We start from the raw sequence: 27,789 nt of genomic DNA on the forward strand, positions 1-27,789 counted from the left end.
TTTGGGGGGGCATGGAAACTTCAATTTTAGTTACTAGTAAAATTTAAGAATTATAAATCCTATGGAAAATTTTTTGGAATTGTGTATCTCTATTGTGATATCTGTTCATTTTTGGAAGAAATAGCCTTATTAAAGGTTTCTAAATGTATAGTATTTTGGTATTCTCTTGATTTGATAGGGATCTAACTTTCTAATTTAGTCATATTTTATTCAGATAAGTGAGACTAGTTCTATAAAATCATTGATAGGTGAATTACTTTCTACTCACTAACTTAATAAGCACTTCAGAAAATAGCTAATGAATATTTGTGGCCATTTACTTTTAAGACTACTAGACAAAATTACATATTTTGACTTTTCTAATGTGTTGTTTCTTAGTTATTTTAGTAAAAAGAACTTAAGATTTATTTGTAATGTAAATTATGTGAATTGTATAAGACTAGCGAGACCTTACTTTAAAAAAAAAGCCTTTAAATTACAATAACTCTAGTTTTTGTTTGTTTTATTTTGTTTTGCAAGAGGAGGAATTTTCTGTTTGCAGTTTATAAATATTTTAGATTGAATTGAAAGAAAATCTTTTTTGTGTGTTAAGCTGCAGCTTTTAAAATTGAGGTTTTCAACTGATGTATTTAGGTTTTGAAGTAATCTTTAACAATTCTTTGATAGAAATTTTAGCTTGATTTTATTTTTTACAGTACTTGTAGATTCACAGCAAAAAAAATTGAGCAGAAAGCACAGAAATTTCCCACATACCTCTACTTCTACACATATGTGACTTTCCCCATTATCAGCATGCTCCACTAAATTGGTACAGTTGTTACAATTGATGAACCTACATTGATGAATCATTTTTACCTGAAGTGCATAGTTCACGATAAGCTTTACTCTTGGGGATATTCACTGTAAGGACTTGGACAGATTTATGATGACATTTATTTACTGTTATAGTATCATTCAGACTATTTACACTACCCTAAAACTCCTCTGTGATCCACCTATTTATCTCTCCATCCCCTTTAACTCCTTGGTAACCACTGATTTTATTTCTTACTGTCTTTTGCCTTTCTTAGAATGTCATATGTAATTGTATAGTATGTGCTCTTTTTAGACTGCCTTCTTTCACTTAACATGCATTTGAGCTGCTTCCATTTTTTTTTTATGGCTTGATAGCTCATTTCTTTTCAGTGCTGAGTAAATAATCTATTGTCTAGGTGTACAACAGTTTGTTTATTCATTCACCTATTGAAGCACATCTTGGTTGCTTTAAGTTTGAAAAATTATGAATAATGCTGCTGTAGACATCCATGTGCAGGTGTTTGTGTGGACCTAAATCTTTACCTCCTTAGGGTAAATACCAAGGAGCATGATTATTTGATTATATGGGGAGAGTATGTTTACTTTTATAAGAAAATACCAAACTTTCTTCCAAAATGGATGTGCCATTTTGCATTCCCACCAGCACTGAATGAAAGCTCCTGCTGTTCCATGGCTTTGCCAGCATTTGATAATGTCAGTGTTCTGGATTTTGGCCATTCTGAGAAGTATGTAGTGGTATCTTCTTGTTTTTATTTGCATTTCTCCGATGACATGATATAGAATGTCTTTTCTTCTTTGGAGAAGTCTGTAGAGTTCTTGACCCATTTTTTTATATTGTTTGTTTTCTTATTATTGAGTTTTAAGAATTCTTTGTATATTTTGGATAACAGTGCTTTACCAGATACATTTTGCAAATACTTTCTGACAGTCTGTGGTTTCTGTTTTGATTCTCTTGACAGTGTCTTTTGCAGAGTGAAAATTTTAAATTTGAATGCAGTCCAGCTTATCAATTCTTTCATGCCTTTGGTGTTATAGCTAAAAAGTCATTGCTCATCCCTGGACCATCTAGATTTTCTCTTATCTTCTAGAAGTTTTGTAGTTTTATGTTTTACATTTAGGTCTGTGATCCATTTGTTAAAGCAGCGATGAAAAGGGACATCCTTGCCTTGATCCTGATGGTAGTTGAATGCTGTGTATATCTCACAGTTAAGTATAGTGTTAGCTATAGGTTTTATTGTTTTTGGTGGCATTTGTGAAGTTGAGGAATTTCCTTCTGTTTCTTGGTTACTGAGAGGTTTTAAAATGATTCTCTGCATCTACTGTTGTGATCTTGTGATTTTTTTTTTTCTTCTTTGGTCTTTTGAGGCGATGAATTACATTAGTTGATTTTTGACTAAACCCTACATACATGAAATACACGCCACTTGGTCTGGTGTATTATTCTTTTTATACATTGTCGGTTCCAGGGATTGAATCCAGGCACTTACTCCCGAGCCACATCCCTTTTATTTATTTTTTTTTAAAAATTTGAGACAGGGTTTCACTAACCTGCTCTAGCATTGTTTAGGCCACCATAGATTGCAGCAGCTGCCTTTGAACTGTGATCCTCCTGTCTCAGCCTTCTGAGCCTCTGGGATTATAGCCAATGTGCCAGGCTACACTGTTGAATTATTTAAAATTTTTTTTCTTTTGGTAGTTGTAAATGGACAGAATGCCTTTTTTTTATTTGTTTATTTTTATGTGGTGCTGAGGATCGAATCTAGGGCCTCACGCATGCTGTGCAAGTCCTCTGCTGCTGAGCTATAATAACCCTAGCCCTATACTCTTGAATTTGATTTACTGTTGTAGAAGATTTTGTAGAGATGTTTATCTGTAGTTTTCTTGTAATGTCTGTCTGGTTTTGCTATTAGGGTAATGCTGGCCTCATAGAGAATGAGTTAAATAAATATTCCTTCTCCTATCTTCTGAAAGATATTATAGAAAATTGATATACATTCTTTCTTAAATTTTTGGTAGATTTCACCATTGAACCCATCTGGGCACAGTGTTTTGGAAGATTATTAATTACTGATTTAAATTCTTTAATAGATTTAAGCCTATTCAGATGTTCATTTTTTTTTCTGTGAGTTTTGAAAGATCATATCTTTCTAGGAATTGGTTAGTTTCATCTTGGTTATCAAATTTTGGGACACAGACTTGTTTATAGGACTGCTTCTTTTAATGTTTGTGGGATCTATAGTGATGTCCCTTTTCATTTCTGGTATTAGTAATTTATGTCTTTGTCTTAATCTGCCTAAAGCCTTATTAATTTCATTCATCTTTTCAAAGAATCAACTTTTGATTTCATTTATTTTTCTCTATATTTCCTGGTTTGTTACATTGGTTTCTACCTTAATTTTTGTAACTTTTTTTCCCTGCTTATGTTGGGTTTAATTTGTTCTTTTTCTAGTTTTTCTAGGGTAGAAGCTTATGACTGATTTTAGGTCTTTCTTTTAAAATATATACACATTCATTAATAAATTTTTCTCTAAGCATTGCTTTTGATGAATCCCACACATTCTGAAAAGTTGTGTTTTTATTTTTCTTTTGTTCAAAGTGTAAATTTCTCTTGAAATTTCTTCTTTGACCCAAGTCTTATTTTAGAAGTGTGGGGCTGGGGATGTGGCTCAAGCGGTAGCGCGCTCGCCTGGCATGCGTGCGGCCCGGGTTCGATCCTCAGCACCACATACAAACAAAGATGTTGTGTCCGCCGAAAACTAAAAAATAAATATTAAAAAAAAAAAAAAGAAGAAGTGTGTTGTTTCATCTCCAACTGTTTGGGATTTTCTAGCTATCTTTGTTTTGATTTCTAGTTTAATTCAGTTGTGATTTGGTAGCAGACCTATTATGATTTGTGTTCTTAAGTTGTGTTTTATGCATCAGAACGTGGGCCTTCTTGGTGAATGTTCCATGTGAACTTGAGGAAAATGTGTGTTCTGTTGTTGCTGGATAAAGCAACAGTAACCTTTACATCCAGTTGACTTATAGTGTTGTGGAGTTCAACTATGTTCTTACTGCTTTCCTCCTGTCCAGCTCTGTTCATTTCTGAGTTGTTAGGCATATACACATTAAGTATTGTTCTGACTTTTGGACTTATTGATATGGAATGCTGTGACAGTTTTCCTTGCTCTAAAGTTTGCTGTATTTGAAATTAACACATGCACTTCTGTTGCAGTCTGGTTGGGCACAAAATAACCCAGCAGCCACACAGCCTTGTAGGTTCAAACAGCAACCTTTATTCCCAGCCCTCTACACACACTTCCCAGGAACACACTGCCTCCACCGGGCTCCGCATGCCAATTCTCTCAGAACCCCGAGAGAACTCAAACTAGGAACTCCAAACTAGGGGGTGCAGGATTAGGGCAGCAGGATCCGCCCTAATCCCGGAGCCACCCTATTCCCAGCAGGAGCCGCCCTAATCCTGGAGCAGGGTCACCTTTCAACCATTCCCTCTAGCAAAATGCCAGGCGTCATTCTGACTAAACTGTGGCTCTCAACACACTTCCACTTTCTTGTGATTAGTGTTAGCATTGTACAGCTTTTTTTTTTTTTTTTTTTTGTATTGGGCATTGAATCCAGGAGCATTTAACCACCAAGTCATATCCCCAGCCCTTTTAAAAATATTTTCTCTAGAGACAAGGTCACACTGAGTTGCTCAGTGCCTTGCTAAGTTGCTGAGGCTGGCTTTGAACTTTTAGTCCTTTTGCCTCAGCCTACTGAACCTATGGGATTACAGGGTGTGTGTGCCACTGGGCCTGGCTGTACAACTTTTTTCATCTCTTTTCATTTATCTGTTTCTTTGTATTTAAAATGAGTTTCTAGTAAACAATATATATTTGGTTCTTGTTTTCTGATTGACTCTGATCTTTTAATTAGTGCATTTGACTTAACATTTAATTACTGACAGTTGGATTAATATCTGCTGTAATTGTTACCGGTTTTTATTTATTGCCCTTGAACTTTGTTCCTATTCTTGTCTTCCACTCCTTTTCTGCCTTTGTGATTTCAATTGAGCTTTTTTTTTTTAAGTTCAATTTTTTCCCTTCATAGCATGTCAGTCTTCTTTTTATGTAATGCTGTAGTTTGCATTATACATTTATAACTAATACAAGTCCACTTTCATATAACACTGTACTGCCTCACAGATATAACTCTTAATAAGAAAAATAGGCCTGATTTCTCCCTTTCTGCCTTGTTTCATTGCTATCCTTCATTTTATTTATTTATAAAAATATGTAAGTACACATTTATACATATACACACAGACATGCTTAGGCATCCAATCAAATCCATTGTTCCGGTTATTACTCAAACTTATCAGATTAATTGAGAATAAGAAAAATGAAGGTTTTATTTTATTTTCACTTATTTCTTTTCTGATTCTTTTCCTTTCTTGATATAGATGCAAATGTTTTACTGGCGTCATTTTCCTTCTCTTTAAAGGACTTCTTTTAATATTTCTTACGAGTCAGGTCTACTAAGCAACAAATTTCCTCAAGTTTTGTTTTTCAGAAAAAGTTTCTGTTATTTCTAACTCTTGTAGGGTTATTTTGCAGGGCATAGAGTTCTGGAGTGGTGGCTTATTTTCTCTGAACACCCTAATATTTATTCTACTTAAATACATGGTTTCAGAGGAGTTGATGTCATTCTTTTTATTATAAATATTAACTTATTAATTACATAGTTTAATGGGTTTCACTGCAACATTTTCATACATATTTCATGCTTTAATTGTATCCATATATGAGAAACAATATGTGATGCTTGTCTTTCTGTGTCTGGTTTATTGTTTTTTAACATGTTAACCTGCAGTTCCACCCATTTACTTCCAAATGAGCTGTTTTCATTTTTCCTTATAGCTGAATAATCCATTGTGTATATATTTATGTCATATTTATCCATTCATTTGCTGATGGGCACCTAGGCTGATTCTGCAACTTGATTAGTACCTTAGTAAATATAGTATAGATGTATCTCTTTTGACTACTGCAGATGTCATTCTTCATTCCTCCATAGGTAACATGTTTTTTCCTATGGCTTTTTTACTTGATCTTAGCCAAAAGCCCAAGAAGTGATTCCTGTGGCTTCTTCCAGAATTTTTTCTTTTTGTGATCAGGGAGTGGGTACCGGGTATTGAACTCAGGGGCATTCGGCCACTGAGCCACATCCCTGGCCCTGTTTTGTATTTTACTTAGAGACAGGGTCTCATTGAGTTGCTTAGCACCTTGCCATTCCTGAGGCTGGCTTTGAACTTAAGATCCTCCTGCCTCCTGAGCTGCTCAGATTACAGGTGTGTACCACCGTGCCCTGCAGATTTTTTTTCATTTATCTTTTGTTTTCTATAGTTTGAAATTATATGCTTAGGTGTTTTTTTGTTTGTTTGTTTTGCTTTTTTGGCATTTATCTCACTTTAGTGTTCTCTGGACTTCCTGGATCTGTGAATTAGTGTTAACGTTAAGTTGGAGAAATTTCAGGCTATGATGGTCAAAAGTACTGCTTCTGTCCCTTTCTCTTTCTTCTTCGGGTTATTTTCATTTTGCAAATGTTATACTTTTTGTAGTTGTTTCACAGTTCTTAGATTTTTTTTCCCCTCCAGTCTTTGTTTTCCTCCTTTGCTTTTCAGTTTTAGAGTTTTATTAAGATTCCTCAAGCTTAGAGATTGTTTCCTCAGCTGGGTCCATTCAAGCCCATCACAGGCACTGTACCATTCTTGATCCAGTGGTTTTGATTATTAGCATTTCTTTTTGTTTCTTTCTTAAAATTTTCTTCTCATATTGCCCATCTGTTTTTGCACATTGACTACTTTAACTTGTTAATTATAGTTGTTTTAAATTTCTAGTCTGATAATTACAGCATCCCTGCCATATGTGAGTCTGGTTTTGATACTTGCTCTGTGTCTTCGATTGTTTTTTTTTTTTTTTTTTTTCCTTTTAGTCTGTACTTGTAAGTTTTTTCTTGATAGCCAGACATAATGAACTGGGTAAAAGGTATTGTAGTACATAAGTCTAGTAATGCAGTGGAAATTGTATTTGAGGGCAAGAGAGCATTCTGTAGTCCTCTGACTAGGTCTCAGATTTCTAGAACCTGTACCTCTGGATTATTAACTTTATCCCCACTCTGCAAGTGGGACTTGATGGCTAGAGTGGTCTTGAATTGAACATTTCCCTTCTCCTGTGTGTTTCTTTTCTCCCAGATCATGTAGCCTCTGTTAAAACCCAGCAGGTTAAGCTCTAATTAACTAGTTTCTCCTGAGGACAGATTTTAGGAACAGAAATGACTGGCATATTTTAAAATTGCCTCTCCTCTCCACCCAATAGAAGTACATGGGGATATTTCTCTGATGTCCATTGTGAGGACCTGGAAAAGCTCCTGGAGGCAGAACTCACAAAAGTGTGGGCGCCCTATATGATTTTATCCTATTGGAGTATACCTCTCCGTGTTGTTCACAGTGAACCACCAGTAGTTTGTCAAGTACAATTCAGGTTTTCCTGTCCTGGCACTGGTTCCCTGTGAGGTAGCTGCTCAGAAATAACTAGTTGTGTGTTTTGTTCAGCTAGATAGTGATTCTCTACCTGCCACTTGGGCTCTCCATTTTTGCCAGTAGCAGGTTGTCGTATAACCTTGCTTATCCTGTGGATATGAGGAGTTGTTGATTATTCACTTTGTTCAACTCTTCTTGTCAGGACCGAGGAGAAATTTGAGAGCTTTTTTACATGCCAGGCTGGAAGCTCAGACCTCTGATGAGATTGTAGCACTACCAACACATATTTCTTGTTTTTAAAAAATGCATTTTAATACTAAAGCATACATTTTATATATTTATATTTTCCTTCCCTAATATTTTATTATGAACAATTTTAGACAGAAAATTGAAAGAATTGTGCTGTCAGTACTTATATACCTGTATTACCTAAATTCTGCTGTTGAAAATTTCAGTATTTCTTTTGGATCTTATTTGCACTCTATTTACCCACCCATCATTCATTTTTTTTCTTGAAAATGTATTTTCTCCTCCTCTTCATCTTTTTTTTTTTTTTTTTTTTTTTTTTTTTTTTTTTTTGGTATTAGGGATTGAATCCAGAGGCACTCTACCACTGAGTCACATCCCCAGCCCTTTTAAATACTTTTTAAAAAAAGTATTGAGACAGAGTCTCACTAAGTTCCTGAGACTCGCTTTGAAATTGAAATCCTCCTGCCTCAGCTTTTCCAGCCCCTGGAATTACAGGTGTATATCACCATGCCTGGCTTAAAAATGTATTTTAAAGTAAGTTGAAGATATTGATATACCTTATCCTTATATACATCATGCATATTATTAACTGGATATTGGTTTTTTTGGGGGAGGGTAAAACTTATATACTCAGGTCTTTAACGTACCATTAGATACTTGACAAATGCATACAGCTATGTAACTTAAATTCCTACAGATATAGAACATTACCTTCACCTCTAAAACTTCCTTGTGTCCAATCAGTTCTCTATTGATTTTTTTTATCCATAGATTAGTTTTGGTACTTTATATCTCATACTTTATCACTACCTCTACTATTCCCAAAGCAGCATGTTTTCAGAGCATGGTACATAGAATATGTTCCATAAACTGTTGTTGAGCAGGCTGTGGCTAGAAGTTTTTCTTATAACTTTTGTTACAGAGATCCCAAACTTGGGATACAATTCCAATGTGAAATTAGTGGTTGAGTAAAAAGATAAGTACTTTCAGTTATAATCTGGTATCAGTTTTCCCCAAGGGCATCTTCATTTTTATGGTGAACAACATATGAGACTTTGAAATGATCATGAGGTTGAAAGAGACCATAATGTTGTCCCCCCCCCCTTTTTTAAAATATATTTTTTTTTAAAGAGAGAGAGGGAGTGGGGGGGTGGGGGGGGAGAGAGAGAGAGAGAATTTTTTAATATTTATTTTTCAGTTTTCGGTGGACACAGCATCTTCATTTTTATGTGGTGCTGAGGATCGAGTCCCGTGCATGCCAGGCAAGCGTGTTACCGCTTAAGCCACATCCCCAGCCCCCGACTCATTTTTATTGGTATAGTTGTACATAATGATGGGATTTGTCATTATATATTCATACATGCATACAGCATAACAATATAATTTGGCCAATATCACTCTAGCTCTTCCCTCATCCCTTTCCACCTCCCACCCTTTGGTTCTTTTCCTCTACTGATCTCTCTTTGATTTTCATGAGATCTGCCACCCCATCCCCCTTTGTTTTTCTTCTCTAGCATCCACATAATGACAGAAAATACATGACCCTTGACCTTTAGGATTTGACTTATTTCACTTAACATAATGGTCTCTGGTTCCATCCATTTTCCTGCAGATGACATAATTTCACTTTTCTTTACGGAAGAATAGAACTCTATTGTGTACATCACATTTTCTTTATTCATTCATCTGTTGATGGATACCTAGGTTCCATAGTTTTGAATTGTGCTGCTATAAACATGGGTATGCATTTATCTCTATAGTATGATGACTTTAATTCTTTAAGATAAATACTTAAGAGCCGAATAGTCAGTTCATGTGGTGGTTCCATGCCTAGTCTTTTGAGCACCCTCCATACTGATTTCCATAGTGGTTCTACTGATTTACACTCCCACCAAAAGTTCCTTTCCTTCACATCCTCTCCAGCATTTATTATTGGTTGTATTCTTTTTAAACAAAAAAAAAATTTTTAGTTGTACTTGGACACAATACATTTATTTTATTTATTTATTTTTATGTGGTGCTGAGGATTGAACCCAGGGCCTCACATGTGCTAGGCAAGCGCTCTACCACTGAGCCACAATCCCAGCCCTTGGTTGTATTCTTGATGACTAATATTCCTATTGGTGTGAGATGAAATCTCAGGGTAGTTTGATTTACATTTCTCTAAATGTTAATGATGTTGAACATTTATTTTTATGTATTTATTGGTCATTTGTATTTCTTCTTTTGAAAAGTGTTAATTCATTTGCCCAATTATTAATTAGGTCATTTACTTATTTGGTGTAAAGTTTTTTGAGTTCTTTATATATTCTAGATATTAATCCTCCATCAGAAAAATAGCTAGCAAAGTTTTTTTTTTTTCCATTTTGTGGGTTTTCTCTTCATATTCGTAATTGTTTCCTTTGTTGTGCAGAAGCTTTTTAATTTGATGCCATCCCATTTATTTACTTTTGGCATTATTTCCTGAGCTTTAGCTGAAAAACTAAAGCTTAAACCAGAGACTGATGAAAAACTAGAAGACCTGTAGAATATGAGAAGTGGAGAAGCTTTTGAGTTCTTCCTATCACTGTTAATCAATTTTCATTGCTGTAACCAAAATACCTGACAAGAACTACATAGAGGAAGAAATTTATTTTGGCTTATGGTTTCAGAGTTTTAGTCCATGGTTGGCTGACTCCATTGCTCTGGGTTCAGGGTGAGGCAGAACATCATGGAGGAAGGGGTGCATCAGAGGAGGACTGTCTGTTCATGGATGGCCTGGAAGCCTGGGGTGGGGGGTGGGGTTGGGGGTGTAGGGGATGGTGCACCCTCATAGGCTCACTCCAGTGACCCACCTCCTCCATCCATGTCCTATCTGCCTATAGTTAATCACCCATTCACACTGAGGTGGACCGATCAGATTACAGGTTACAGCTCACATAATCTAATCATTTTACCTCTGAATATTCCTCCATTAATACAGGAGCTTTGGGGAGACACCTCATGCAAACTATAACACTCTCCTTCCTTTTTCTTTCACTCATTATCCTTTTCTAGATTTAGACCTCTATAATCCAGATAGATAGATGGGATTACATTGAGAGGTTATTCATGAGTAGAACAAGGATGATGAAGCGTTTACCTTAGGCGAGTTTTATAGTAGACAATAGATAATTTTTGTCTGATTTGCTAAGTACACATCAAATAAACTGAGCTTGTCTTGTAGAATGAACATATGTTTAATAAAGCCATGAAACAATTGGAAAATTTTCAGAGAACAAATGGGCAAAATGCTGTGTTGAAAAAGAATATCCTGCCTTGTTCACCCTGTCCATATTTAGATCAGTCTAGCTGATGGCGAAATGCAGAAGTGTTTGCCACACAGGTGCAGTGTTCTGCAGCTGTTGGAACATTCCCTCTCACCCTCTCACTACTCCCCCTACCTTCTTTATATATAATTATGTTCTACTTAAACCATTAATACTAGAGATGAGATTTAAGAATTTGAATATCTCTTTGCAAAAAGATATAACCTAGAGAGCAAGGAGCTGAATTTAACTGCCTAGATGACTTGAATTTTCCTAAGATTAAAACCTAGCTAGCCCTAAGTTCATAGAACTTTAGAATTTAAGAGGTTGCCTTTGGAAGCCCATGTTGCTGGAATTGCTGCTGTCTAGAATTTGAAGGCAGGGCTTGCTTATATTTATTCATTTCTTGATCTTCTGCAGCTAGCATGATTGGCACTTAGTAGGCACTTGATGTTTGTGAATCTTTTATGTTGCAAGATGAAGCCAAATGAAAATGTTTAGATATAGTATATCTAAACCAGATACTATATCTAAACTAGAAATTATGGTTATTTTAAGTGGATGCCATGTGTTAAGTTCCAAAGCAGCCCTATGAACAGAGTGCTGTTGCTGCAGAGAGAAGGGGAGTGAGTAATTCTGCTCATGGCAGTCATAGGACACTTTATATTGTGTATATTTTCCTAGGCTGCAAAAGAAAGCTTTTTTCAGAGATAAGTTTTTTCTCATCTAGGAGCCAACAGCATATTATCCACATTTTTGTCCTTTTTGATGCATTATGTTATAAGGAGATTGAATTAATGATTTCCTATCTGAAAGTTCTTGATAGTGCTTTCCTTAAATCAAACAGAATGAGTATTTTCTGTGGTTATTTCTATAATGAAAAGAATGTAAATTTTGTACTCAGGTTTAAATTTGGTCTTTTTGAATTCCAGCTGCATGTACCTAAAGGAAACAACCCAATCTTACATTTCATTGTCTCTGTTCACAAAAATGGGATTACTCCCTGCTCTAAAACAGTGGTAATGTGAGGATGAAATGATTATTTGACAGCAGTATTATTCCTGGCACATACAAAGAGCTCAGTAAATGTAATTTCCATTTTATTCAAGGAGAAGATTGTACAAGTATTCAGAACTATAGTACCTTTTTGACATTGGTGAAGTGTTACTCAGTGAGGCTCAGTGTGCCTTCAAGCTTTTATTTGTTCAGTATATACTTAGTACCCAGTATACAAGCATTGAGATAAGAAGAGATTTTAAATTAAAAGAAGTAAAGATACTGAAAACAAATTTACAGGGATTCTGAGAAGAGGAAAGTTAAATTAAGCTACAATAGTTTGATATCCTTCCTGATTGGAGCATAGCTGCTGCCTTGTTCCTCAAGACAGGAGAAATAAAATAGAAGCTATTCAGGTATGAAGAAGAGCTGAAAGATCAAAGGCCTAGAGTCTTCCTGGGAAAATATTTTTATGTACTATTATTTCCATTAGTTCCAAATATATTGTTTATTGTCTTGATCTAGAAAAGCTGGAAGAATCCTGAATGTACTATTACCTGTTTTTCTGGGTCCATAAATAGCAGATCCTTTATGTTTTCAATGCTTAGGACTCTGAAGCCAGAGAGTGAGCTGCCCCTTATTGCATGTGTCTTTCTTTTAAAGCATGAGCCAGGTAACACATACTCCCAGTTCTCTGAGGTATTTCTCTTAAAGTACAAAAGTGTTCAAAGCCCTTCAGATTCTGTACTGACTTATTTCCTTAATCTTATTGATTGGATTTCATTTTTTTTAAATCTCATCTGCTCTATCCAGCCATACTGGCTTCCTTCCATTTCCAGGAGTAATGTGGTGGAAATGTTACCACCTCATAACCTTTAGACTTGGCTATTTTTTCTGTCTATAAGCATCAAACTTTATATATCCACATGGCTTATTTCCTCTGGTTTCTATTCAAATACAATCTTAATATGGCTTCCTCTGAATGTCTTGTATAAAATTGCTTCCCCCTATCATATCAAGCACTATTCCTTCTGTTTTCCTTCCAAAGAACTTAGAATCATCCGACATATATGTATTTTTAAAATGATTTGTTCATTGTCTCTTCAGATCCTATTAGGACAAAGTTCCATGAGGGCAGGGATTTAAAAAAAAATTTGTTTTTAGTTGTATGTGAATTCAGTGCCTTTATTTGTTTTTATGTGGTGCTAGGATTGAACCTAGTGCCTCACACTTGTGAGGCAAGTGCTGTACCACTGAGCTACAACTCCAGCCTGGGATTTTTTTTTTAAGTGCCAAATTTCCATTGTTTAGCTCTAAGTACTCAATAAAAATTTGTTAAAAATGAATTCACTGTTATCCCCTGAGCTATAAAGAAGAACTTTTATAAAGTCTCTGACTTTTCTGGCACTGTGAAACCAAAACAGAGCCTTTTTGAGAGATCATTTATTTAATTGGTTAATATAAGCATGTACTTTGAAGTATATCGACCTGTAGTTGAGTTTATAATTTGTTCCTGTTTATCTGGGAATTCTTAGTGGTTGATATATTTGATTTCAGCTTAAAAGAATGGAATAAAGTTTGCACTTAATGAAAGGATCAGTAAAACTGGTAATGTTTTTGAAATTGGTGGGAAAGGGTTGGAAAAGGAGAAACTAGTACGTGTCTAATAAATATCACAAGAATTAGTTCCTTAGGCAAAATATGATGGGAAATCATTAGAAGATTTTGAGGGATCTAATTAAACAAACATTTGAGGAATTTGATTTTTAGTCATTAGGATAGATTTAATAAAAAGAGAAGTCAGAATATTACAGACATGTACAAAGATTATGGACATAAATTGTTTGGTGCATTTGAGGTTTGAAATAATCTGAACAAAAACATTGAAGAAGAAATGGCCAAATGAGGAGAAATTGAGGAAAAGCAATAATGAAAAGCTGATGGAGTTGTATGTTATAAAGGAAGACAGCAGGTTTAAAAAAGTTGTTCCTTTAGGGGGTTAGAAGAGTACATTTTGAAGTACCATCTTGGCATTATTATTATTTTAGAATATGGGATAAGAAATATAATTCATTCTTGGGTCTCCCTAGAAAAGAAACATAATAAATGTTGTGGCAAAGTTTTGCTGCTGGCTGCTTTTGAAATAAGTTTTTTTTTCCTATAGTTGCCTAATTGGGAACTGGTGTTAGGTTTTCTTACTCTAGGGGTAACAATGTGTGCTATTTCCGTTAAAAACTGTGTAATCTGGATAAGATATTGGTGTGTTTTTAGAAATACTGAAATGATTTGGAGGAAAAATGGTTAGATGTATCAAGATACTTCTTGCAAAAATTTGAGGGGTTTTAGAGTTTCTGCTTTTTTGGATAGTTTCCTTCTGAAACTTAACTCGAGGCTATGTTTTACTTCTACCATTGTTAATTTAATAAATTTGTCTGTTAATTTAATAGGTGACAATATGGGGAAACAAGTTGCATAGGGAAGAAAGTATCCTCTTGGCTTTTTAGATATGTTATGCAAAATTGTTGTTGTTGTTAGCTTTCTCTGTTATCCCACCCTGTACCTTCTTACTTGCTCAGAACATACCCTCTTCTAGCTTCTTGTCAAATACATTTTTTTTTTTGCTTTGGTGTTAGCACACAAAGTACCCAGGTAGCACCATCAGCATTTTTCAGGCACTAACTCTATGTCCAGTACTATCTTGGCTTTAGTCATATAAAGGTGGGATGAAATATGGTTCTGTTGTGAGAAACTCACAGTGGAGCAGTCTGGTGGCAGAACATTCTTATTTATTGATATGCTTTCATAGTGATACTTGTATAAAATGAAAAAAATGCTATCATTTTTATTTAGAACTGCATGCATTTTCCTATACAGAATAAATTTATGTTAAGTAGATTGACAAGGTATTATTTTTGGTAGTATGGAATTAACTTTAGCTTTATTTCAAACTACTGAAATTTTACATAAAAATTTATTAAAAAGTATTTCAATCCATGTGTTTTGATTTTTAATTTTTAATCTCTGAGTTACATTCTTTCTACTCCCCTTTTAAGTTCTTTTGATTATCTATTTTCCCAAAATTTTTCTTCCATGGTATTAAAGTCATTTTGTTGTATGGGAAAATGTCCAAAAATCTATTAGCAAAATAAAATCTCTTGTGATGATAACAGGATACATTTTTTTTTCTCTTGCTTTTTTATTGTACCTTGTTAAACTGGTCTCTCACATGAACTTTCTTAGAATCAGGCAGTTCCTGGTTCCTATGGGACTTCCTGTTTTCTCAAATAAAAATAGAAAAGCATCTCAGAAAGGAAACCTGGTCAGTGTGAACTACTTTTTGTAAGATCAGCTAGTTTTGGTTGTGACCTAGATTATATAGATATATAGTCTATAACATATATAAAAGCTTTCAACTGACAAATTTGAATATTTTTGTATATACTATTAAAAGAGATGATAGAAAGAAGGTTCTTAATAATGTTGAGATGCCATATATGTTCAACCATAACTTATTTATTATGGGGGGAGAGGGATAGGAAGATTGTATGGAAAATATTAAATCCTTTCATTATAATTTAATATTTTATTGGAAATTCTGAGTTGTTTAACAGCGAGACCTAATTCTTAGCTACTTTGATCAGTATATTTTTTTCTTTCTACTTTTCCATAAGTTAGCAAAGATGAGGAAGATGTTCTTTAGAAGTTGGAATTCTAAATATTTAAAACTTAAAGCATCTTATTATTAAGTAGTTAACTACTTAACTACTTGTAGTCTACATTTTGAAGAGAAATCAAGTTAAGGTGCAAGCATGATACAGTCATTAACAGTAATAATGGGTAGTATGCATTAGTATATATTAAGTGCTTAACACTATACTAGGCATTTTATGGATTATCTTAATACTGACAACAATTAGGTAAAGTAGGTGGATCATTGTTATCCCTCTTATAAAAAAGAAGAAATATAGCTTAGAGTGGCTAAGTAGATATTAATTTAAAGGGATGTTGCAAAAAGTAGTAAAGCTGGTACTTGCATTCAGTGCCTGACACAAAAACACTTTCAATGATTATGAGAAAATTGTGAATTCAGAGTGAGAATGGTCATTAGAGTATGTCTGAAAAATCACTTCCCTTTTATTATCATCAGTTTGTTTGCATATTTACATACAGTTTTAGTAAAGAATATACTGGCATTTCAGTGGGCTTGTTTAGGGGGGTTTAAATTCTTAAGTGATGCTAATAGTTCTTTTTTTTTTTTTTTTCTTTTCCTTGATAGTAAAAAACCCCTTTGATGAAACATTTGGAAAAATACAAGTAAGTAAAAGACCATAATACTGATACTTTGTATTATGTTTTATGATAAAAGTATTAAAATGACAACTTTAAAAATAATAATTTTTAAGTTTCTTTTAGTCTCAAAAAATACATTTTCTTATTCTGAGTATTCCTTAACTACAATGTGATTAAATTTGACACATATTTTCTCCTAAGGATTGAACTGTTTATCATTTTGAAGCCAACTGCTAAGTAAAATGGAAGTAACATGTTTTCTATGGATCTGGGTCTTACACTTAAGTATTAATGTATTAAAGTATTAAGTTTTAAAAGTATGTCTTTGTCTTATTGTTGGATGCCTTAGCAGTTTTTGTCCTCTTTGTCTTCATCTTGTCTCTGAATCTTTCACATCATAAATTGGCATGCCTAGCCAGTAAAGGATTTAGAAAGAGTTCATTTCAAAGAATGCTATAATAATTTTAACCTAGATTTTATTTACATAAAAACATTTTTTATTTACCATAATTATAGGTACTTTGAAGATTAAGATGTTTAATCTTTTATATATGTATGTGTATTTAATATATATATATATATATATATATATATATATATACACATGCATTCATATATACAATAATGCACACCTTGTTAATTTTTTATTATAGCAACTGACAGTTACATAGACTATATAGAAATGTTTGTTTTTGTACTTGAATTGAAGAATGTTTAATAAAGAAGTAATCAAACACAGAATATTAAATTGTTAAGAGTGAACCTTTGAAATAATTATGTTCAATAATATTCTATTGTGATAACATTTAAAATAAAGTTGACTTTATCATTTGCAGTATTATTGAGTTTAGCAATATGACAATATCAAAATTTAAGGTCAGTACAATATACTCACTGAACTTTGGGAATACAAGACTATTTCCTTCTGTGTAATTTTCCCCTTGGGGTAAACTGAAGTTCTGAGCCTCTGAATGATAGTAATAATTCTAATGAAGATAATGGCAGTTCACTTACACTAGTGTTTATTCTTTGCCAGGCACCATAATCATTTAATTATCCATTATCATTTAATCAAAGGCTTGATAATAGTTAAAAATGTCATTGAAGAGAAAATGGTTGAGGATAGAGAAGAGAAATATTTAAAGGTTGACAGTATATGAGAAAAATTTTGGTAGGGTCACCCTATAGGTTTTTTAACCCCATGAGTTAAATGTTTGCTTTAGGAAATGATATATATAGAAAAACAGTAATCTGAACCTAACTAAAAACAAACAATTAGAAGGTAGCAAGTTTAAATTATAAAATTATTTTTGTTTAATTAAAGTTACTTGAAAGCTTTTTTGTATTGTTAGGTCTTTAGTTTGTAGGGGAGATAAAGGAAGCTAGTAGTTAGACATTTCAGATTGAAATGTTAGGAGGCAGTCTGAAAAACAGAGAAGAGTGTAATAAAATTATAAACCAATAAGAATATAACTTTAAAAAATTTATTTGTATACTTTTCAAATTTTCTGCTATTTTAGCATATCTGCTACTAAAACTAATTGAATCAAAGCCTTTCTATTTTTTTTCAGAATAATTATGTGCATTAACATTCTATTGTGATGACATTTAAAATAAAGTTGACTTAATTAGTTGCAGTATTGAGTTTAGCAATACGAAAATATCAAAATTTAAGGTTAGTACAGTATACTCACTGAACTTTGGGAATACAAGACTGTTTCCTTCTTTATATATAAATATAAAATATTTATATATTTTATACTTAATAACATATATCATGGCAATCTTACTTAATTGGTCATTTGGATAGCACTTTAGGCCCTGTAATATATAGACATCCCTTTGAATGAGTTTACATCAGAAAAATGTCATTTGACAATGAAATTAAAATCTTTCATGATAAACAAAAGCTGAAAGAATTTGCAGCAAGAAAACCAGCACTGCAAAGCATTTTGAGCAAAATACTACAAGAAGAGGAATTGAAAAATAGTGCCAAAAATAACAGCAGGAGGTGTCTCAATAAAGGGGGAGGAAAATAACCAAAAAGTAAAAACAGCCAAACTAAAATAAATAAATAAAGAAGCATGACTGGAAGTACAAATCATATCTCAATTGTAACCTTAAATGTTAATGGCCTAAACTCACCAATCAAGAAACATAGGCTAGTAACCTGGATCAAAAAAACAAATCCAACAATATACTGCCTTCAAGAGACTCATATGATAGGAAAAGACATACACAGGCTGAAGGTAAAAGGTTGGGAAAAATCATACCACTCACATGGCCCTCGGAAGCAAGCAGGAGTGGCCATACTCATATCGAACAAAATCAACTTTAAACCTAAGTTAATCAAGAAGGATAAAGAAGGAGACTATATCCTGTTAAAAGGAACCATCCACCAACATGACATAACAATTATCAATTTGTATGCACCAAACAATGGAGCTGCAACGTTCATAAAACAAACTCTCCTCAAGTTCAAGAGTCAAATAGACCACAACACAATAATTATGGGTGACTTCAACACACCACTCTCGCCATTAGACAGATCCTCTAGACAAAAACTGAATAAAGAAACTATAGAACTCAACAGCATAATCAATAACCTAGACTTAACCGACATATATAGAATATATCAACCATCATCAAGTGGATACACGTTCTTCTCAGCAGCACATGGATCCTACTCAAAGATAGACCATATATTATGCCATAAGGCAACGCTTAGTAAATATAAAGGCGTGGAGATAATACCATGCACCATATCTGATCACAATGGAATGAAATTGGAAATCAATGATAAAAGAAGGAAGGAAAAATCCTACATCACATGGAAAATGAACAATATGTTACTGAATGATCAGTGGGTTACAGAAGACATAAAGGAGGAGATGAAAAAATTCTTAGAGACAAATGATGATACAGACACAACATACCGGAATCTATGGGACACAATGAAAGCAGTTTTAAGAGGAAAATTCATTTCTTGGAGTTCTTTCCTCAAAAAAAGAAATAACCAACAAATAAATGAACTCAAACTACACCTCAAAAACCTAGAAAAGGAAGAGCAAAACAACAGCAAATGTAGTAGAAGACAAGAAATAATTAAAATTAGAGCAGAAATCAACGAAATTGAAACAAAAAAAAACCATTGAAAAAATTGATAAAACTAAAAGTTGGTTCTTTGAAAAAATAAATAAGATAGACAGGCCCTTAGCCATGCTAACGAAGAGAAGAAGAGAGAGAACTCAAATTACCAACATACGGGATGAAAAAGGCAATATCACAACAGACACTACAGAAATACAGAAGATAATTAGAAAGTATTTTGAAACCCTATATTCCAATAAAATAGAAGATAGTGAAGGTATCGATAAATTTCTTAAGGCATATGATCTGCCCAGATTGAGACAGGAAGACACACACAATTTAAACAGACCAATAACAAAGGAAGAAATAGAAGAAGCCATCAAAAGACTACCAACCAAGAAAAGCCCTGGACCGGATGGGTATACAGCGGAGTTCTACAAAACCTTCAAAGAAGAATTAATACCAATACTTTTCAAGCTATTTCAAGAAATAGAAAAAGAAGGAGCTCTTCCAAATTCATTCTATGAGGCCAACATCACTCTGATCCCAAAACCAGACAAAGACACTTCAAAGAAAGAAAACTACAGACCAATAGCTCTAATGAACTTGGATGCAAAAATTCTCAATAAAATTCTGGCGAATTGAATACAAAAACATATCAAAAAACTTGTGCACCATGATCAAGTAGGATTCATCCCTGGGATGTAAGGCTGGTTCAATATACGGAAATCAATAAATGCTATTCACCACATCAACAGACTTAAAGACAAGAACAATATGATCATCTCGATAGATGCAGAAAAAGCATTTGACAAAGTACAGCATCCCTTTATGTTCAAAACACTAGAAAAACTAGGGATAACAGGAACTTACCTCAACATTGTAAAAGCTATATATGCTAAACCTCAGGCTAGCATCATCCTAAACGGAGAAAAACTGAAGGCATTCCCTGTAAAATCTGGAATAAGACAGAGATGCCCTGTATCACCACTTCTGTTCAATTTAGTTCTCGAAGTACCAGCCAGAGCAATTACACAGACAAAAGAAATTAAAGGCATAAAAATAGGAAAAGAAGAAATTAAATTATTGCTATTTGCGGATGACATGATAATATACCTAACAGACCCAAAAGGGTCTACAAAGAAGCTGCTAGAGTTAATAAATGAATTCAGCGAAGTAGCAGGTTATAAAATCAACACGCATAAATCAAAGGCATTCCTGTATATCAGCAACAAAACCTCTGAAATGGAAATAAGGAAAACCACTCCATTCACAATATCCTCAAAGAAAATAAGATACTTGGGAATCAACCTAACAAAAGAGGTGAAAGATCTATACAATGAAAACTACAGAACCCTAAAGAGAGAGATAGAAGAAGATCTCAGAAGATGGAAAAATGTACCCTGTTCATGGATAGGCAGAACTAACATCATCAAAATGGCGATATTACCCAAAGTTCTCTACAGGTTTAATGCGATGCCAATCAAAATCCCAACGGCATTTCTTGTTGAAATAGATAAAGCAATCATGAAATTCATATGGAAAGACAAAAGACCCAGAATAGCAAAGGCAATTCTAAGCAGGAAGAGTGAATCTGGAGGTATAGCGATACCAGAGTTCAAACTGTACTACAAAGCAATAGTAACAAAAACAGCATGGTACTGGTACCAAAACAGGCAGGTGGACCAGTGGTACAGAATAGAGGACACAGAGACTAATCCACAAAGTTACAACTATCTTATATTTGATAAAGGAGCTAAAAACATGCAATGGAGGAAGGATAGCATCTTCAACAAATGGTGCTGGGAAAATTGGAAATCCATATGCAACAAAATGAAATTGAATCCCTTTCTCTCGCCATGCACAAAAGTTAACTCAAAATGGATCAAGGAGCTAGATATCAAATCAGAGACGGTGCGTCTGATAGAAGAAAAAGTTGGCTCCGATCTACATATTGTGGGGTCAGGCTCCAAATTCCTTAATAGGACGCCCATAGCCCAAGAGTTAATAACAAGAATAAACAAAAGGGACTTACTTAAACTAAAAAGTTTTTTTCTCAGCAAGAGAAACAATAAAAGAGGTAAGTAGAGAGCCTACATCATGGGAACAAATTTTTACCCCTCACACCTCAGATAGCGCCCTAATATCCAGAATGTACAAAGAGCTCAAAAAATTAAACAATAAGATAACAAACAACCCAATCAACAAATGGGCCAAGGACCTGAACAGACACTTCTCAGAGGAGGACATACAATCAATCAACAAGTACATGAAAAAATGCTCACCATCTCTAGCAGTCAGAGAAATGCAAATCAAAACCACCCTAAGATACCATCTCACTCCAGTAAGATTGGCAGCCATTATGAAGTCAAACAACAATAAGTGATGGCGGGGATGTGGGGAAAAGGGTACACTTGTACACTGCTGGTGGGACTGCAAAATGGTGAGGCCAATTTGGAAAGCAGTATGGAGATTCCTGGGAAAGCTGGGAATGGATCCACCATTTGACCCAGCTATCGCCCTTCTCGGACTATTCCCTGAGGACCTTAAAAGAGCGCACTATAGGGTTACGGTCACATCAATGATTATAGCGGCACAATTCACAGTAGCTAGACTGGAACCAACCTAGATGCCCTTCAGTAGATGAATGGATAAAAAAAATGTGGCATCTATACACAATGGAGTATTATGCAGCACTAAGAAATGACAAAATCATAGAATTTTCAGGGAAATGGATGGCATTAGAGCAGATTATGCTAAGTGAAGCTAGCCAAGCCCTAAAAAACAAATGCCAAATGTCTTCTTTGATATAAAGAGAGCAACTAAGAACAGAACAGGAAGGAAGAACATGAGGAAAAGACTAATAGTAAACAAAGACGAATGGGGGGAGAGAAAGGGAGAGAGAAGGGAAAGCATATGGAAATGGTAGGAGACCTTCAATGATATACAAAATTATAAGAGGTTATGAGGGGCAAGGGGGAGGGGGGGAAAAAGGGGAGACAATTGAACAACAGCAGAGGAGGTAGAGAGGGAAGATGGGAGGGGAGGGGAGGGGAGGGGGGATAGTAGGGGATAGGAAAGGTAACAGAATACAACAGTCACTAATATGCCATTATGTAATATTGTGAGTATGTAACAGTTGTGATTCTGCAGTCTGTATCGGGGGGTAAAAATGGGAGTTCAAAACCCAGTTGAGTCTAATGTATGAAAGACGATATATCATGAGCTCTGTAATGTTTTGAACAATCAATAAAAAAAAAATTGAAAAAAAGTAGTTCTTTAAAATAGAAAAATCTAAATTGCAAAGACAAGCATAAAAACCTACTTGATTTTCTCTAATCTCTCAGGAAAGTCAAGAGGTAGCTGAGCTGTGCAGCCGTGGCACCCCTACTCACCCCTGCCCTGAGCTGATCCTCCTCCCTGCTGAAGCCCTGCTGTTCTACAGGTCCCCTGACTCCCCTTGAATTGGTCACCTCCTTGTCATTTGGACTGCCACACAGCCCGCTCACCAGAACCTCACACCCTGACTGAAGCACTACCCTCCAAACTGGGCTCTGTTTCTACTCTCTAAAAAAGAACTTCCTAAAAACTGCTCTTGTGAGATCCTTTTCATTTTGTTAAACAACGTAAAGTGATTCCCAAGACGAATCAGGTCAGGCCTCAACTTCCCACCACCACTCACTGGCCTTTCCCTTTCTTCTTTTTTCTTTTTCTTTTTTGGTATGGGGGATTGAACCCAGGGATACTCTATTACTGAGCTACATCCCCAGCCATTTTAATTTTTATTTTGAGACAGGGTCTTGCTGAGTTGTTTGGGCTGGCCTTGAACTTGTGATCCTCCTGACTCAGCTTCCCAAGTAGCTGGGATTAGAGGTGTGCACTGCTGTGCCCAGCTAGTCTTCCCTTTTCTAATGTTTCTTCCCATTCATCCTTCATCCTGGCGATACAGGCATCCATCCATTTATTCATTCATTCATTCAGTAACTATTGGGCACCCATGATGTTCAAGGAATTACACTAAACTCAGTCCCCAAGTTCACAGTATACTGGGAGAGAGAGACATAAAAATCATCGATCACAGCCCAACATGAAAAATGTCCCACAGAGGAAGGGGTAGAAAGCTCTGGAAGAGTACAGGTTGCGTAGCAGTGAGAGGAAGGAAATAAATCAAGTCCTGAAGTCAAAAAAGGATTGGATCAAAGTCTGCAGGTGGGGCAGAAAGCAGCATATTTAAAAAGAAAAAGGGGGGTTTTAGGAAGCAAAACTTGAATAATGTAAAGGTATAAGACCAGAGGTGAGACTGGGGCTGGTCGGATTGGCAGAGGACAGATGACATGGCTGTCATTGGAGGGGGGTCATTGGAAAGGGGTTTCTACTTTATCCTGCAAGCCAAGGCAAGCATTTAAGCAAGAGGTTAATGCAGTAAGATTTTGGAAAGATTGTGCTGGCAATGTATTGTGCACACCAGAGTGCTGGGAGGGAGCAAGGAGGTCTGTAGTCTAGGGCAAGCCAAAGGATGCTTCAGGAATGCTCAGTAGGCAAAGTCTCAGAAGTAGAAAGGATGAGATAGGATGGAGGAGAGGGATAGTCAGCCTAGTCCCTTCCACCTCCATTCTGTGTTATCCTAGCACAGAAAGGCCCTTGTCAGGCTCCTTGCCTCACCTCCTCTCCCCCAAACTGGGCCCTATGCACCCAACAACCCCAAACCCTCTTTCAAGAAACCCTCTCTATGTTATACAAAATTACATATAAGAGGAAGTGAGGGGAAAGGGAAAAAAAAAACAAGGGAGAGAAATGAATTACAGTATATGGGGGTAGAGAGAGTAGATGGGAGGGGGGAGGGGAGATAGTAGAGGATAGGAAGGGCAGCAGAATACAACAGACACTAGTATGGCAATATGTAAACACGTGGATTTGTAACCGATGTGATTCTGCAATCTGTATACGGGGTAAAAATGAGAGTTCATAATCCACTTGAATCAAATGTATGAAATGTGATATGTCAAGAGCTTTGTAATGTTTTGAACAACTAATAATAAAAATAAAAAAAAGAAACCCTCTCTATTAAAAAAAAAGAAAAATGATTTTTTGGGAAAAAAATGATAGTTGAGCTTTCTGAGTTCTTGAATTTCTTGAATTCTTTGAGAATATAATGGTATGTTTGGGATCCAGTTGGTTTTGTTATTAACAGCTATCTAGGTAAAAGAAATATCTGTAATTCAGAAGATAAAGTTTATTATCAAGTCTTTTATGTTTATTAAAGACATAATCACAGAAGACAGGTACCAGGTATTTAAATTTTGTTTTTGAAAGGAGGATAAGGATGGGTATGATCAAAAGATAGGATAAATAAAAGGGAAATCAGTCTCTTCTTCAGATGAGAAACACTTCAGAACTTTCATTTGCCTTAACTCCATAACTTAATTACACACACCTTGGTTTTATATATCAAGTCCGTAAGTTACACTATGATTGGAACTTCTGCTCGTTCTGTTGAACATTTGTATTGAAAATCCTTTGTAATTTACTGTATCACAAATGCATAGCTTTCAGAATCTTGGGTTGCAGCTCCTACTTTTACTTTTTATGTCTGATTTTTGCAGTTTGCATTTTTAATCCTAAGTGAAGATAATGATTGGTTTGATAAGAATCTTGTTGATATAGAGTTGAGGGGAAGAAAAGGTAAAAGGTTTGAAAGACAAGTAGTCAACTGAAGGAATATTTGTGTTAAGTCAAACAACATAAAACCAGGACTCTGGTGGTAGGATCATGGAACCTTTGAGTTTTTCCTCTTCCTAATGTCACTGAAAAACAAAACGAAATATTGACAAAAACATGTTACCTAGCCAGGTGCAGTGGCACATACCTATAATCCCAAGGACTTGGGAGGCTGAGGCAGGAGGATTGAGTTCAAATCCAGCCTCAGCAACTTAGCAAGGCCCTAAGCAACTCGGGGAGACCCTGTCTCTAATAAAATATAAAAAAGAGCTGGGAATGTGGCTCAGTGGTTTAGTGCTCCTGGATTCAACCCTTGGTACCAAAAAACTCCACCAAAACATGTTACCCACAGTGTGCAGACTTAGTTTCTTCTTTTTCTGAATATAAAGCATGAAAACAAATGGATAGATAAGGTTGCATGTCATTAGACACATAGATGTTACTTTCCCTTTTATATCATGTCTGAATTTGCTCCAGAGGAAAGAAAATAATAAAGATAATTCTCCTGATGAATCAATAATTCATTTTAGATAGTGTGATAAGCAATGACCCCCTTCTAACTTACCCTTCTTCATTGCTTATATTGGTTTGCCTTCTTGCAGTTGCTCTTAGATTGGGGATATCAGGGTTTTAGAGTACTTGGCAGAGAGCTTAGACTATGCCATTACGATAGTTCCCTGTCTGGACTCCTTTCATCCTATACTTTCACGTCTGAGTAATATCCCTGATATACGTAAGTCTGGTTTATTTTCCTCCTAAATTTTCAGATTCTTTGTTTTAGTATCCAGCACTCTGTGGCAATTAATTCCAAACTACTTCTAGTAGTTTACTGAGTCAGACTAGGTTACTTGTTACATAAGAAATTTAACAATTGTTTTGTGCCATCATGCCTTTGTTCATGCTCTTCGTTCTGCCAAGGGATGCTGGTCAATTCTATTCTTCCAGTGAAACCTCAAATACTCTGCTCCACAAATAGGTCTTCCCTTACCTCTCTCTTATATATTTGCATTTTAGTTTGCAACTGTAATGTAATGCTGTGTATGTTTTTTGAACAGGAATCGTCTTATTCTTTTGGTCTCCTACTTCGCTGACAGAACAGTTCTTGACTCCTACTTCTTCATTGAACATTTGTTTCAGTTTAATGGTTCATAAGTTTATACAGGGCCACCTTGGAAGCCTATGAGAGGATGAGGTCGGAGTGCTTAATATTTCTTCCCTTGTTTTGTGTGGTTGAGGCAGATCAAAACAAAATAAAGGAAAGCCTTGATGTAAAAGAATTCGTGAGAATGGTATCCATAGCTTAGAGAGGGATAGAAAGCTTTTCTTAGGTGGATGGGTGAGTTTACTAAGATTACAAAATCTTGTTAGCACCAGTCTCAGTGCCAACTTCTTGATCATTCTCAAGAAAGTAAAATCTTTAAAGTGATAACTTAGATTTGTAAAGTACGGTTCCTTAAAATATGGTGGCCGATGGGCTGGGGATGTGGCTCAAGCGGTAGCGCGCTCGCCTGGCATGCGTGTGGCCCGGGTTCGATCCTCAGCACCACATACAAACAAAGATGTTGTGTCCGCCGATAACTAAAAAATAAATATTAAAAAAATTCTCTCTCTCTCTCTCTCTCCCTCTCTCACTCTCTCTTTAAAAAAAAAAAATATGGTGGCCGAGATTTAAATATAAATTTGTCTTTCAGTGAATGCAGAACCCATGAATTTAAATTTCCTGTTTTTCTTTTGGAATAACAATATACTTTTTTCTTGGTATTTGATATTTCATAATAACTTCTTTTAATTTTAGGAAAGTGAAAAGAATCTTATGATGAGCACATTATACAAGCTACATGATCGATTGGCACAGCTTGCAGGTAATTGTTTAGCATTCATAGTCTCTAAAGATGTTTGTAAAGATTAATTTGCCTATCTAGTGTGTTGTATCAGTGGAAATTGTCTTTCCAAAGCGCATTGTCCTATTTGTGGAATATTTTTCATTAGAAATTTTTATTACCTATGCATAGTAGATTTTTCAATTTATGTAAATTTGTTTAATTAAGGCCTTTTCTCTCTCTGCCATGAATTATAATACGTATGTATATTGTATATAATTTTAAAGTCAACCTAATTTCTTAATTGCATTAATAGAAAAAAATTCTGGAATTTTAAATATTGGTTGAATTGGGTAAGTAATGAATTAATTAAAATCTTGGATTAAATATAAAAATGCAGATTTTCTTTTGGTGGTTATATAGGTGTCATTCCTTTGGATAAAGTAAACATATTCTAGAATATTTTTTCCTGGTTCATTGAATTTTCCGCATATGCTGCTGTTAAAAGTTTTTGAACACTCTTGAGTTATCAACATGTCTACAATTAGAATAAATTGTTGCTTAAAACATATTCTAGAATATTTTTCCCGATTCATTGAATTTTCTGCATATCCTTCTCTTAGTTAAAAGTTTTGAACACTCTGAGTTATCAACATACCTACAATTAGAATAAATTGTTGCATATGAATTAGTATCCCATCTGCATAATGCAAAGTACCTCTATTTTTCCCTAGCCCCCCACCTATTGTGAATTAGCATCCTCACCAGAGAAAACATTCTGCCTTTGGTTTTTGGAGATTGGCTTATTTCACTTAGCATTAGTATCAAGTAGCTATAGTAGCAATATCTGTTTATTATCTTTCACTTTTTAAAAAATTATTCTTTTACATATAACCTGAAAGAAGAGACTTTGGATTTCCTTCTTATAATTAGTTGTAAGAAAATAATAATAATGCAGTTCTTTATACTTTAATGTAGCAGATCATTTTGTGAAAACCAGAAA

General features: G+C 35.0%; 1 protein-coding gene across 2 annotated transcripts in view; it reads left to right on the plus strand.

Moving 5' to 3' along the window:
- Positions 1 to 27,789, plus strand: part of LEMD3 (LEM domain containing 3) — a 74,568-nt gene that overhangs the window by 22,785 nt on the left and 23,994 nt on the right. The window contains exons 2-4 of one of the 2 annotated variants that reach the window (XM_081310307.1): positions 16,145 to 16,182; positions 22,596 to 22,653; positions 26,760 to 26,828. In XM_081310307.1, coding sequence (XP_081166433.1) covers positions 16,145 to 16,182; positions 22,596 to 22,653; positions 26,760 to 26,828 — 165 coding nt within the window. The remainder of the gene's footprint in view (positions 1 to 16,144; positions 16,183 to 22,595; positions 22,654 to 26,759; positions 26,829 to 27,789) is intronic. The other variant, XM_081310308.1, reaches the window with a different exon arrangement.

This window comes from Spermophilus citellus (assembly GCF_964194105.1).
Source record: "Spermophilus citellus genome assembly, chromosome: 10".
Classification (NCBI taxonomy): Eukaryota; Metazoa; Chordata; class Mammalia; order Rodentia; family Sciuridae; genus Spermophilus; species Spermophilus citellus.